The 14,427-nt window shown below is 56.0% G+C and overlaps 1 protein-coding gene across 1 annotated transcript; it reads right to left on the bottom strand.

The window, feature by feature from the left end:
- Positions 1-7,010: 7,010 nt before the first annotated feature.
- On the bottom strand, positions 7,011-12,376 carry CDX2 (caudal type homeobox 2). The gene is made up of 3 exons (XM_039254545.1): positions 11,836-12,376; positions 8,276-8,421; positions 7,011-7,253 (listed from the first exon to the last, which is right to left on the bottom strand). Exons 1-3 carry the CDS (start codon positions 12,374-12,376, stop codon positions 7,011-7,013), a joined length of 930 nt encoding a protein of 309 aa, XP_039110476.1.
- Positions 12,377-14,427: the final 2,051 nt, after the last annotated feature.

The raw sequence follows: 14,427 nt of genomic DNA, 5'->3' as shown, positions 1-14,427 counted from the left end.
GAACTCCCGGGGGACCCCGGGCCTCCGCGGAGACCCAGCGAGGGCGAGCGGCCGACGAGCGCCGCCTTCTCGTCCCGCGGGCGGAGGGGCCTCGGCGTCCGAGCGCGGGAAGGACGCGCCCCCTGCGCCCCGACGCGCCCGGAACCGAGAGGCCCGCGAGGCGGGGCCGCGCTCTGGGGGCCGCGGGCGCGGTTCGGCGGCACCACGTGGAGTGGGGGCCGCGCGTCCCCGGGAAGGGGCCTCGACGCCGGGCCGCCTGCGTCCCCCTCGCCGACTTTGGCGCACCCTTCCTCCGTGTGGGAAGTTTCCCTCCATTTTCCCGTCTAACACATTCAAAGCGTCGCGTGCAGACGGTTTCTCTGGGGGGGAGGCGGGCGTTCCAGCCAAGGCCCCGACGGCTGCGCGGGGCGTTGGATTTACTCGGGATACACCGAGTCCGCCCCAAACCCTGCTCCCTGCACGCCTTCACCACGCGATCGTGTGGGCATTTCATTTATTTGGCCATTTGGGCTTTTAGTTTTCGTGCCCACCCAAGAGTAGCAACGAGAACCGGCTGTGTCTTTCGAGACTCGGAGCCTAGAAATGAGACATAAATGTTGCCCGGGGGCTTCCCGGGGGCTTCAGGGCACGGCCGAGAGTGACCCTGGGGCGCTCGGGTGGCTCCGGTCGGCGAGGCGCCGGACTTCTGACCGGACCCCTCAGGTTCTGTCCGGCCTTGGGTTAGCCTGGCCTCCCTTCTCCTCTGCCCCTCGCCCACCTGCTCGCTCGCTCTCGCTCTCTCGCTCTCTCTTTCAAAAATAAACATTAAAAAAAAAAACAATGTCATTCTGAATCTGTGTCTAATGTGTGTAACAATCCGTCACTAGCAGATGCCGAAGTATTAATTGAGGTGGTTATGTCAAATTCGTAGAGATGATGAAAATTGTAACAGGAACAAAGAAAAAGGATCAGAGGAACTCGGATCTCTGAAACTTGAATTCTTTTCATTAGACTGGTTTGAGGAAAACCAAAAAAAATTTTTTTTAAATAAAATTAAAGTGATTTAAGAGGAAAACTTTTTTTTATGGATGTGGATTGCAGACATCCACACAGCTTTTATTTTTATTCTTCCCACATGCTTCTATATTACTATTTATTGGGCAGTGGTCTCTAGGTCTTGCTTAATTATGGCTATCTTCTATTTGTTTCTGGCAACTCACATAATTCTACCTAGAAAGCAGGAGGGGGGGAACTGAAAATAGAATCCGATTCTGTGGAGTTTTGTTGCGTTTTTTTTTTTTTTTAATACATTAGATACAGAGTGAAAGAACAATGCCTTAAGCCTCTTTCAGGAATAAAAGACAGAGGCTGCCCAAGTCATTTTTTACAACTAATGTGTCATTCAGGTACTTGATCTTTGTCACTTATTCTCCTAATCGCCAATAAATTATAATTACTTAATTATAAATTAAAATTATTTAAGTGACACCAACAAACCACTGTATGTTTGTGCTCCAAGCTCCTGCATTGTTTTTCATTGTTTGCTTTCCTGAAGTTGGAGAGGAATTTATCAACTATCACTTGTATAAAACCTACCGTTGTCATACTGCTGATACAAAGCATTATGATAGCAAACTTGTCAATCCTGAAAGTTCTGATAACACATAAATAATTAGAAAAGAATTCCTCTTGGGCTCCTACTTTACCAAAACAACATCGGCCACAAAGACCCAAGCCATGACCTGAATATTATTTATATTATCTTTTATGTAAATACGTATGTGTGAAGAGACTGTTTGGTTATCATTTAACATCAGGGAATTCGTCATGGGCCCAAACTGGCTGTGTTCTGGCGGCTGAATTAGACAGACAGACCTCTAGCACTGAATCACCAGGATCCTGCAGGGAGAAGAAGGAAAAAAAAAAAAAAAAAAGAAGCAACTGGTTATTTAATTTTATCATTATAGGTATCACTATCCCCTGAGGTTGATGACAAATTCTGATATGGAAAACTGTTGTTGAAACAAATGTAATCTTTGGGTGCTAAAGACCTAGGAGCCAAAAGGTCATCTATGTGCTTGCCCTCACCGTCTCTAAACTGATTCTTCCAAGAAGAATGTCACGATAAATGTTGGTACAATCTCTGGAACTGGAAGATTCTAATTTCTTTATCTGGAATTTGTGAGGTCTTGTTTTTGTTTGCATCTTATTGCATAATCTTCAAGAAAGTAATGATATGAAAACTATATATTCCCTCTGGTTTGTAGCTAATCAGGCATTTAATGGTTGTTTTGGTCGAGTATCACCAGGCCAGTCCCACAGTCATCAATAAAATCTGCTTGGTTTCCTAAAATCACAGTCATCTTCTTGCAGAGAAAGAGGAGGAGGTGAAAAGGAAAAAGGCAAAGGAAACTAAGATTAAATATAAGAATTATGGGGGTTAATAAAATTTTTTAAGAATTAGGGGGGCAGGGGAGAGGGGAAATGGGTGACAGGCATTGAGGAGGACACTCTGCGTTGGGATGAGCACTGGGTGTTGTATGGAAGCAATGAACCATGGGAATCTACCCCCAAAATAAAGAGTATACTGTACACATTGTATGTTAGCCGATTCGACAATAAATTATATTTAAAAATAAATTTCCACATATAAAAAATAAAAAAGAATTCTAGGGGTTAGAAGTCTGTATGGTCGCAATGTTTTAAGAAATAAATGTTAATTTTAAATATGGACAAGTTAATCTCCGTTATTTAGATAGGAATGTGTTCCTTATTCTCCCCAAAACTAATGTAACACAGAATCTATTGCTGTAGTTTCAGTGTAAGGGAAAATTGGGGGGACTGGAGTAAACTGCTTGAAATTACTTCAAGGGATGAATCAGCCTTAAGGAACTAAATCCACAGCAACTTTTTTGGGCATCTCCCAGAAGAGTACAGAATGGACATTGAGATACTGGAATGCAAATTACTTCAAAGTAAAGAAACCGTCAATGCCATCTAGTTAGAATACCTGCCTCTCTGCCCCTTTTGGGTTGAAAGTGTCCTGATAGAGGTTCCTAACTACCTCCTCAACTAATCTGAGTCTCCTTAGTACAAGAAGTGTTTGGGGATCCCTGGTAGATGAAAAGGCAAGTTTAACTATGCACATCAGTGAGTCGTGTTCACGTCTGGAGTGTTAATGCTTTGCCACTTGAGATTTTATGCAGACGCCCAGGCAGTGGAAATCAAGAGACAATGGACTGGGGGCTACTTGCTTGACAAAGTGAGCAACACTGAATGAATTCGGAAAACGTCATGTGTGATTTGAGAAATCATTCTTGTCCAGTAGGTCTTTGTAAGGATTCCTCCGCAATTTACGAAAGATGGTTCATGATGCACCTGAGTGCTTGTTATTATTGGGGTTTAATCCTAAGTGTGTGCCGTAAGTTGCATTCCCTTACTTTTACCTTATTTGATTTCTCTATTAGTGGTGGGGATCTCCGCAAGGTCAGTAAACTAGTAAATAGCAGGTCTCCTCTAAAACAAGATGCAAACCATGCCCCTTAGATCTTCTTAATCTTTTTAAGATTTTTTTTCTAAGTAAGCTCTATGTGCAACCTGAGGCTTGAACTCACCACCCAGAAATCAAGAGTCACACACTCTACCAACTGAGCCAGCCAGGCGCCCAGTGTAGCTGAAATGCCTTTATTTCCGCTTGTTGCCTTCTCTTATTTGGATAACCACAGCAAGAATGGTACTCTTTATATATTTAGATTTCTATTTAAGATTCGTTTTCTTGACTATTGTAGGACTCTTATAGATATTATCAGAAAGAAGTGAAACTGGTTGAAACTTTCATTGCTTTCATTAAGAGTCCATCTTGGTAACTTTATTGGATGAATATGAGTAAGTCATGAATTGTTCGCAGAAGGAAAAAATCAAGACTCAGGTTGTCTTCTCTCCATATATACTTGTTTTTAACTTTTTTTTTTATTTTAAGTAGGTTCCTCGCTCAACATGGGGCTTGAACTCATGACCCTGAGATCAAGGGTCGCCTGAACCAGCGTGGACTCCCCATGTATGCTTTGTTTTGACAGGGGTTCCACAACACGGGTGCAGTCTCCCCCATATTTATCCTAAGTTCTCAGTCTTTCTAGATATTGATATCATGCCCATATTACTGTAATATTTTTATTGAAATAAATCTTGTGCAAGAAGACCCTTTTAGGAAGGCGAGTACTCCCTTCCCCCCTATTTGGTTTTCTTGAACACTCAACAGAGTGAAGAATCTCCTGCGCCTGCCTTAGTGGCAACAGGTTCACGGCCACCGCGGAGACACCTCGCCGCGCCCCAGTGAGGGAGCAGCCGCTGGAGTTCGTCCCCGTCCCGCTGGGTCAGAACCACGTCCCTTTCCGGGTCCGCGCCGGACGCCCAGACGAGCGCGGGCGCCGCTCCCCGCTCTTCCCAGAGCGTGCGCGCCCCCTGGCGGCCAGCGGGAGGGCGCAGGGAGCGCCGAGGCGCGGGGAGGGCGGGGGAGTCGTCCCGGTCCCCGCAGCTGCGAGGTCACCAGGCGTCCCGGCGCCAGCCCCCCGCTCCTCCTGGACGGCACAGCCCGCTCGCGCCACGTCCCCGTGTCCCCCGGGTTTGCTCGAGGGGTGGGTCTTGCCGTCCCAAGCGCGGTGGCCTCGTCTGCCCGGGGTTGGGGGAGCGGTGCGGGGGGCTCCCGGCTCGCCCCCCCCCCCCCGCGACCTGGGAGACCGGCGGGCAGCTCGCGCCCCGGGGCCTGCATTTCAGAGAGCAGCCGAGCCCCCCTCTTCGCCGCGGTGCCCGGCGCGCGCCGGGCGTCGGAGCTGGGGCCGCACCGGCGGGGGAAGAACTCGCAATCGCTTGCAGCGGGACAATGCCGACTTTTGAACCTCTAACCACTAAGCAAACAACCCTTGTGCTCTCGCTGCTCTGTCCAAACAGGGTTTATTGACAGGCGTTTCACGGCAACGCATAGCAACCGCGGCGGCGGGTGGGCGCGGCCGGGTGCGGGTTCGCGCCCCCTCCCCGCGCGCCCCACTCCGCAGGAGGCGCCGGGGGGGGGTAACCTGGCCGCGACCGCCACGCCCCCCCCAGGGTCGGCGGACCCCCCCCTCCAGCTCCGGGCGCCCGCGGGCCGCGCCGGCAGAGCCCCTTTCTCAATCCGCGAGCGGAATGCCACCCGGAAGGGCCGCGGACCCGGGGAGACGCTGCCGGCGGTATTTAGGGCTCGCAGCTCGGCTCTTCCTCCGCAGCCCTCGGGGCCGCTCCTCCCCTGCTGAGGCCGCGGTCCGGCCCGAAGGTGCCTGTGGGAAGACCAAAATCGAGAGCAAAGCCCTTCTCCCCAGGCCCTGCTCGGTGGCTTCCGGGACCCCGAACCTCAAGGGCAGCAGCCCGGCCCCCAGCGGATCGGCCAGATAAGAAGCTGCCACCACTGAAAGGATCTCCTTACAACTGGTTCTTGAATTCTTTGGGGGGGGGGGGGTAGGTGGGAGGGAGGGAATTGCGTGAGAAAGAACAAGGGGTGGGGACAGAAAGGGCTCCCAGAAATGCCCAGTGATTCACAGAAGACTGTATTCATGGAAATGTTTCCTTGGGAGAACAGAAAATAAAGCATTTTTACTTAATGCTTATGTTCAGCTAGATTGTGGGGCATTCGTAGGGCGAAGGGAATCCCTAGCGCAGAGAATGTTGGCAACGGCGCAGATCTGATGAGACGGTGTGAGGGGACTCTCACCCCCACCCCCGATAATTCCTGGCCGCTGGGAAGCAGCTGACCATTCAGATGTGCATTTCGCCCAAAGGCACCCCCAGGAGAACCACACATTCCACAATCCGAGGCTGGGCCTGGGCTTGGGGGCGGGGAAGGTCTGAAAACCTGCTCCCTCAGGCTCTGGTGCTCTGGGGTAGAACACGGTTGTTCAGATAACCTTCTCCACTCCCTGCCTGATTTTTCCAATACTAGCTTGCAAGTAGACAAGATATTGCATTTCTTAAAAAAGAAATAAGAATAATTCCAGACAAAATCTGAAGACGATAAATACAGAATCTGAAATCTGGAAAGCGCGTTTATCTCTTTTTTTTTCTTTTTAGAAAAAATTCAACTGTGTTCAAATACCCCCCACTTCCCTTCACCATACCACTTCTGTCCCCATGGACCCAGAAGGCGTTTTAAATGCTGGCTTGGATGTTACACAGACCAACAGCCCTAACAGCAGCAACAACAAAAAACTCCCTTCTTCATCAGCCCCAAGATTGTGAAAATGACAGGAAGTCCAGGTTGGCTCTGGCATTTATAGCACTGACATACATTTAGCCCAGAGAAGCTCTGGTGACAGGCTTTCTAAACAAGGCCCTGTCCTGGGCCGTCTTGTCGGGCCTGGATCCCAATGACCACGCCTCTCACACCATCGCCCGCGCAGACTCCAGTCAAAGCCTTTCCCGGTCTGGGAAGGGAAGAGAAGACAGACAAAGACCTGGGGGGGTTTGCAGTCTTTGGTGGGTCCAGGTTTCTGTCTTGGCTGCCTGGGAGGGGCTTCTGCAGTTGCAGAATCTTGCTGCCCTTGAGCAGGAGGGACCCGCTGGCCCTTGGATGGCAGTGAGTAGGCGGCAGCCATCTTGGCTCCAAGCACTGGCATCCCCTGAGTCGCTCTCTCCCCTCGGCTTCAACCAGAGGTGTGTCCTGCAGATTCTGGAGGCCAAGAGCTGGGGAGGTGGCGGCTGAAAGCCCGGTCTGTTTAGTCAGTCCAGCCGAGTACAAAATGAAGCCCCAGTTTTCATATCCCATCTCCTTGCTGGCAGAAAAGTCAGACCAGAAAAAGTCAAAATCTGGGAGAATGTCTTCCTTGAGGCCTCCAAACCCCCCCCCGTCCTTACTCCCGGCCCCCATTTTTCCTATGAGGGCTGGACAAGTTGGTGTACATTGGTGGGGGAGGCGGGGAGGGAACTCTCCTGAAGATTCTAGCAGAGTCTACGCCGCTCCTCGCGGCTTTGGCCTGAATTGCTCTGTTGCTGCGGGCCACCGTAGGTCATTGGGTGACAGTGGGGTTTAACACCCCCGGAGCGGGCCCGAGAACCCCAGGGACCGAGCCTTGCAGGGAGGACACAGGACTCAGGGGCTCTGGGGCGCTTCTCAGAGGGCCCGGCTGCGGCTGGGGGGGCTGCGGCGCAGGCGGCGGGGGCTGCGGCTGCTGCTGTTGCTGCTGCTGCTGCAACTTCTTCTTGTTGATTTTCCTTTCCTTCGCTCTGCGGTTCTGAAACCAAATTTTAACCTAAAATGGGAAATGGAGGGGGAAAAAAACAGGGTGAAGAAGACGGTGTAAGGGGGGAAATGAATGGCATTCAGCCCTGGCAGCAGCATCTCCCCCTCCAACTAGAGAAGTGGCCTCTCTAAAGGGCCCCCAAACCTTCCCCCAGCCTTTCAAGAGCCCCATGACAGCCAGCGCTGAGCCCTTCTTCCCCAGCCCAGTTGGGCCTCATGAGGGAAGAGCCTTCCTTCCCTCCTCCTTGCGCATCAGATTTCATTCTAAAGCAACCTCTATCTACAACTTTACTGGAAAAGTTCAGAGTCTCAGAACCGAGGGAAACAGAAACCGCAAAGCCCTTTCTACAACCCAGCATGGATGTGCTTCAAGATGGCAACCTTTGGCCTCACAAAGCTGAGCTGAAATCTAATATTCCTCACCTTAAAGGTGAGAATGGGATTTACTGTGAGGCTTCCCGGCTGTGGATTTGGCCTGTTTTGTTTTGTTTTTCCTAGACCATATAGACTGTTCATGAGTCAAGCCTTGCTCTAGTTTTTCTGGGTAGAGATTAGGGTCTTATATTGATTTTCCCCCCCAGGCACTGTGCTGGGCACCAAGAAAATAGGTCTTTAGGTCTTCTTTCACTCAGATAGAATTCTGGATTAAAGCACTACTCAGTTTTGTTTTGTTGTTTGTGCCTCCTGGAGCCTGAAAACAGGAGGGAAAATTTTCGATGGCTGGAAAAGACAACTAGATGTGGAAGGAACTTTTCCGAAACGCATTCAGAAGGAAATGCTCTCCATCCTCCTTATTTATTTGTCTGTTTGTTGTTTGTTTAAGTAAGCTCTACGTCCAACACGGGGCTTGAACTCACGACCCGGAGATCAAAAGCCGCATGCTCTACAGACTGAGCCAGCCAGGCGCCCCTCTATCCTCTGGCTTTCGTCTGCCCACAGAACTAGGTGGCTCCTGGGGCCTGGCTTCCAACTCAGCCCAAGGAACCCCGCCAGCCAGCCACCAGGCCCTGGAGGGGACACGGCGGTTCGCACCTGCCTCTCGGAGAGCCCCAGCGTGGCGGCCAGCTCAGCCTTCCTCCGGATGGTGATGTAACGGCTGTAGTGAAACTCCTTCTCCAGCTCCAGCCGCTGGTGATCCGTGTACACCACTCGGTATTTGTCTTTCGTCCTGGTTTTCACTGAGGAGGAGGGAGAAGTTAGGACCGAAAACCGCGAGGCGGCCCATCAGTCATGGGTAATGACAAACCTCCCTAACCCAAGGGCTATTTCTCTTCCTCCACCGCCCCGGGGGGCCAGGGTTTGGCTGGTTCCTGCCGAGTCTGACAAGACCCCCCAGAGGGTCCTGAGGGGAGGGTGCGAGGCTATCAGAGACAACTAAACTAACCTTGGGGTTAAGTGGTTTTTAAAAATGAAGAAAAACTAAAGCCTCATACGCACAAGATAGTAGAACCCAGCCAGCCATCTGGTAAACCAAAGAGAGTAGTGGAACAGGCTAGGCCCGGATGGAAAGGGCGCAGGCCAGAGTCTCCAGGGTCCGGGGAATATTCAGACTTTCTGGCCTCCTGGAGATGTGAAGCCCACCCTAAAAGCAGCTGGGGTTGTGCGTTGCATTGGTGAAGCTGTGTGGGGTGGCAGTGTTACTTTCTGTCTGCTTTATTAAAAGTTGAAAGGGGTGGGTGGGTGCAGAAGCGGACAGACTTCTCTCAAGTCACCAGAATCGTCTCCCAGGCACCCTAGGCCCATCTGGTGGAATTCTGAGCCGGGGTCTGGCAGGCAGAAGACCCCCTCCAGCTGGCAACGTGCTATACCTGCCTGAACACGGTTTGGCATTTGGCCCTTTTTCTTGTTTTGACCCCCCCCCATTTATTTCTACCACAAAACCCTGCCAGAGCTATCCTGACCAGTGATCTGTGCTCATTGGATTGAGTCAACATATTAAACCTCAGATTGATTGTTTTACTGAAGGGCCTTGACAAATAGTGCCCTGCGGTTGGAGCAGACCCGAGAGCCTGGCGGGGCCACAGGCTCTGCCCTGGGTCGACCGGTGGCAGGGCTCCTTGTGGGCCCCCGGGGGCCCTGGTCATCCTGCGGTCGGAACAGGTTCCGTCGCCCAGTGCCCAAACCTACAGGAAGATCTAAAGGGTCTGGGAGTTTCTTGGAGGTGCTTAATGCCCCGCAGGCCGACTTTGTTCAGGTAAAACCCTTTGCAACCCACAACAAAAGCGCCCTGGGAAGATACAGGCCGGATCAGAGGGAGCTCCCCCGAGCCGCTGAAAGGCGAACACAGTCGCAAACAATGCAGGACAAGGCGATCTTATCAAAGAAAAGCCCTTTCAATGCCTTAATAACAACCGCATTCTGTTTGAATTACCACTACTGAGCAAATGGCGGCCCCGGCTTTCATCCCCTTCCCCGCCAGGCGCATTAACATAAACACGGCCCGGCAGGCGCATTTGAATGGGCGCAGCGGCCCCGACCCCGCGCCTGCTAAGAGAGTAGAGGGAACTCACACGTTCTGAGAGCCTTCGAAGGGGTGGGCGCGTTCGCACCGGTACCGCCTCCCACCCACTCGCGGGCCGCCCGCGGGAATCGCCCGTTTTACAGACGAGGAAACTGAGGCTCGGGCCAGGTCACGCACACAGTACCAGGCGCAGCTTGGCGCTGCGCCCGGGTGGGAGCCGCAAAAGGGCACCTCAGGGCTGGGGAGCAGGGCGCAAAAAAGTTCTCGGAGCCCAACATCCCAGGAGCAATGCTGGCCTTGGGGTGCCTGGGGGCGGCTCTTGCCCCAGTGCTGCCCTTTCAGTACCCCCGATGGGCCGATGGGCCGGGCCGGGGACGCGGTGACCAGGACCCCTGCGCGCTCGGCGGCCCGCGCCCCAAGGGCTTTGGAGGAGCCCCGCACCCCCTGGGAACCGAGGAGGGGGCTGCAGGAGGGGAGAGATGTGAGGGACTTGTGAGAATTCATTATTGACTGCGAAAGTCACCACCCTCTTTCCGGGCCCTAAAAGAGACAATGGCAGGGCTGGGAAGGTGTATATCAAAGCGGGCCGGGCCGAGGACCAACCCCCTAGCCCGGTGACAGATGACGCTCCGCAGAGGAGTCGGGCTCCGGCCGGCGGGCCGCGGCCCCCCGACATTAACATCACAAGGGCGCCCGGCGCCGACTGCGGCCCTGTCACCTCGGCGCGGGACTTCACAGCGGCCTCTCATCCGCTGACCCCGCGGCCCGGGCTCCCGGGGCGCCCCTCCCTCTGCCTCTCCCCCGCCCCGGCCCCCGGCCGCTCTCCTGGGACACCCCAGAGGTCTCCCTGAGGACCCCCGGCCGCTGCCAGTCGCGCCCCAGGCAGGCTCCGTAAAAGACATTCTTCTCTGACACGCGCTGGGGTCGGGCGGCCGCGCCTCCCTTCGGGGAAGGGACCGCGCCGAGGGTCCGAGGGTCCGCGGCCGGGCGGTCCCTTCCCCCTGGGCGGCCGCCTTTCCCACCCGGCATGTGCCCGGTGACGCAAACACCCATGCCCGAGACAGCCCCCAACGGCTGCCCTGATTTATACGGCTGTAATTGGCTATAAACCTCGGCAAAGTGGCCATAACCTGCACGCAGGCCGGGCTGGGACAGAAAGAAGGGAAGAGAGAGAAGCGGAAGTGCAGAAGACTGGGAGCCTTCGGGGAGTGAGAAGTGGATGCGGCAGCGCTCGCCCGCCACCCCTATTCCAACTTCCTTCCCACTTCGACACATATCCCAGTACCAGAAGGGGACCCAAGGAGCCCCCACGGTCCGGCAGACCCAGCCTGTCTGCGGGGACACCTCCTGAGCAAGCGCCTTGAACCTGCGCGCGCGCGCGCGCACACACACACACACACACACACACACACGCACGCACAGCCCGGGACCCTGGGAAGGAAGAGTGGGGAGAAGTGATCGCTGTCTAGGGCGTAGCTGAATCCCCACCACGCACTCTCCCCTGCGCCCTCGGCAGACTCCAGAGGCCTCCCACGACTTCTCGCCCCTAGCCCTCCAGCTTCTGATCGAACCAACTCCTTTGCAAATCAAAGGTTCGATGACGGGGCGCGCGCCGCCTTCCCCTTAATTCCCGGGGGCCTTTCCTGCAATGGCAGCTTTGCCGGGTCTCCCTGTCCGCCCTAGCTCTTGAGATTCCTTGAACTGGCCCGAATGGCCGGACCCGGTCACGCGCGCAGGGCACCCCCTTCTCGCGCGCAGTGCTCTAAAGCCCGGCTCGGTGGAGATCGAGGCCGCCCGTCGCCGGCGCCTCCCAGCTGCGCGCCGAGTGCGGAGGACGAGCCCCGGCACCGCCGCGCTACGCCCACCTTCCCAGGGGTGTCCCGGGAGCGTTGGGACCCTGGAAAGAGGAAGGCTCTCAGGACCGGCTGGGAGACCCACTTCTTCACTCGCGCCCCCCGCCCCCCGCCGGTCCGGGCGCGGCGGAGAAGCCGGGCAGTCGCGGCCCCCGCGACCTCGTCGCCCTCCCCGGCGCTGCTGGCGCGGAGCTCGCCCACCGCTGCGGGCGCCCGGGTCCGCCCCGGACGCGCGGCCGGCCGAGCAGCCCCTCCCGCGGCGCGCCGCCGCCGCCTACCTTGGCTGCCGAGGGACTGCTGCGCGGGCTTCCGCATCCACTCGCACAGGTTCCGCCGCTGGCCGCCCGGGGACAGCTGCTCGGCGGCGGCGGTGGCGGCCGGCCCGGGCGGGCCGGGGTTGAGTGTCTGCAGCAGCCCCGAGGCACAGGAAGGCGCCGCGGCCGGGTGGTGCGGGTGGTGGTGCGGGTGGTGGTGCGGGTGGTAGTCGGCGGGGCTGCTGTAGCCCATGGCGGCGGCCGGGGAGCCCCCGTTGAGGCCGTGCGCCACGGCGTTGGCGGCGGCCGCGGCGCCCCCCGGCGCGTAGCCGTTCCAGTCCTCCCGGAGCGGGGCCCCGTACGCCGCGGGCCAGGACGGCCCCGGGGACTGCGCAGTGTCCAAGTTCGCGGCCGCGGCGGCCGCAGCCGCCACATGGTAGCCGCCGTAGTCCGGGTACTGCGGGGGGCTGACGAAGTTCTGCGGGGCCAGGTTGAGGCCGCCGGAGTGGCGCACGGAGCTGGGGTACATGCTCACGTCCTTGTCCAGGAGGTAGCTCACGTACATGGTGGCGAGGGCCCGACAGCAAACCTCACCATGCTGCCTGGGGGCCGACGCTGGAGGCTGCCGGGGGCGCGCAGGCAAGCGGCGAGGGGGGCGCCGAGAGCGGCGGCAGGCTGCGCCCCAGCGCGCGGTGCTCCGCGGGCTCCTCGCGGCGCTTCTGCCTCTGAGGCGGTCCCTCCCTCTGGCCAGCCTCCTCCCTCCTCCCTTTCTTCCTTCTTTCCTCCCACCTCCTCCCCACTGCGCTGCAGAGGCGGGGAAGACCCGCCACCGGCTGGAGTGCGGAGCCCCAGGCCGGCGGCCTTACGTGATTAACGAGTGTTTACAAGACTCTATTAGTAATGACACAGACACCAATGGCTGGAGACGTCGAGGCGCAGCGCGCACCCCGCGCACAACCCCCCGAAACACGATTTGCATTTTAAAAGATAAGGGGAGAGGGGAGCTCTAGAGAGGGCTGCGACCCGATCACAGCTAAATATTCAAGCCTTTATTGTTAAGAGCTTCCTCCTTCCAACCTGGTGCACTTTAACCTCCAATCACAGGTTCAAAGAATGAAATCAAGAGACTTGCAAAAGAGAGGAGGGGGGAAGAGCTATCTTGGTGGGAATCTGGGCTTGGAAACTGAGTGGTGGTGTTTATGCATTTGCGGGGGGGGGGGAGGCGGGGGGGGCGGAGGATGCATCCAGAGGCTCCTTCTACACCAAAGAGAAAAGAAAAGGGAAGCCATTGCTTTGCTTTGATGACTACGTTTCTGACCAGCTCGGGAGGTGAGGAGATGGGCCGGTGCCTGCCCTCTCTGCGCGCTCCTGGACAGAACGATTGCGCGCCCCAAAACGACTATCCTTGCTGATCAGTTATTTTCCTCCCGAGGAAGCATCTTGCCTCTCAACAAGATGAATTATGGCACTAGCTTCAGGCCGCGTCTCCGAGTTCATCTCACATTTGGGATTTAAGTTACATTAAAGCAATTCATTTTTTAAAAAACGTATTTACCTCCAAAGACTCAAAACAGTCAAGCCAAGGAGCCTGTGGCGGAAGTCAGGCTGTGGAGGGCAGTTATGGGGGGAGATGGAAAAGGCGGTCGCTAGAGTGCTAGCCAAGTTCTGGTTTCTTGAGCAGGGGGCTGGTGCCCCGGGAGGTTGTCTGCAAAAATTCAGCGAGCCTACCATACCTGTTTATTGTACTTCAATAAGTGGTTAAACATCAAGGAAAAGAGAATCAAAATTTCTGCTAATATATACCTAGGTATTTCCATATCATACATAATACTTTTGTCTTAAAAGCACGTTCTGCTTTGCAAAGTAAAACATTATGGGAAGAAAATCGTTTCTCATCTCTAGGAGAGGGAAGGGGACCCGGGCCGTTAGGAATGATGATGACTTCTGAAGAGCTCCTAGTGGAGAAGAGTTGGGAAAGGACCCTCGCTGGTTTTGAAGCACTGGGCCAGGGGCCCGGGGGCTCAGTGGCCGCTGCGGGGACCCGCGCTGCGAGGCCCGGCTTGGGAACCGCCAGGGACAGGAGCGCACGCGCCCGGCCCCGTTGGGCCCCTGCGGGGAGCCGGCCCGCGGTGGCCTTGCGGGCGTTCTCTCCGAGCCCAGACGGCGCTGCCAGGCCGGGACGTGAGGAGCGCAGGGGTCCGGGCCGGCGGGGGACTGCGCACGCCGCCTGGGGGGCGTTGCGCGCTGGCGGAATCAGCAGGGCGCACGCCGCTCGGCTCCAAGGCCGCGCTTGCAGTTCTCACTGTGCCGCGCTCTCCGGTGGCCGTCCCTTATCCACCGTATCCTCTCAGGAGCTTTTTCCAGACCCCGTATCCCCCTTGATCCCCACATCTCCCTGCATGGGGGCCAAAGCTGGTGCTGTCACCACGTCCACTGTACAGGTGACGCCTGCCACAACTGCAGAGTGGGGAGAGGCCAGGCCCAAGCAGGATCCGGAAGAGCCCAGGGCGGAGGGATGCCCTGCTCGCTGGGTCCCCTCCTCCTCTGCCTTTCTCTCCTGAGGAAGATGGTTACATCAGGGGTGTGTGGGGCAGCCTAGGTCCCAGAGCTGAGCCC

Source organism: Hyaena hyaena, unplaced genomic scaffold (genome assembly GCF_003009895.1).
Source record: "Hyaena hyaena isolate Hyena2069 unplaced genomic scaffold, ASM300989v1 scaffold_11, whole genome shotgun sequence".
NCBI classification, from domain to species: domain Eukaryota; kingdom Metazoa; phylum Chordata; class Mammalia; order Carnivora; family Hyaenidae; genus Hyaena; species Hyaena hyaena.
This window is presented reverse-complemented; position numbering and strand designations above follow the sequence as displayed.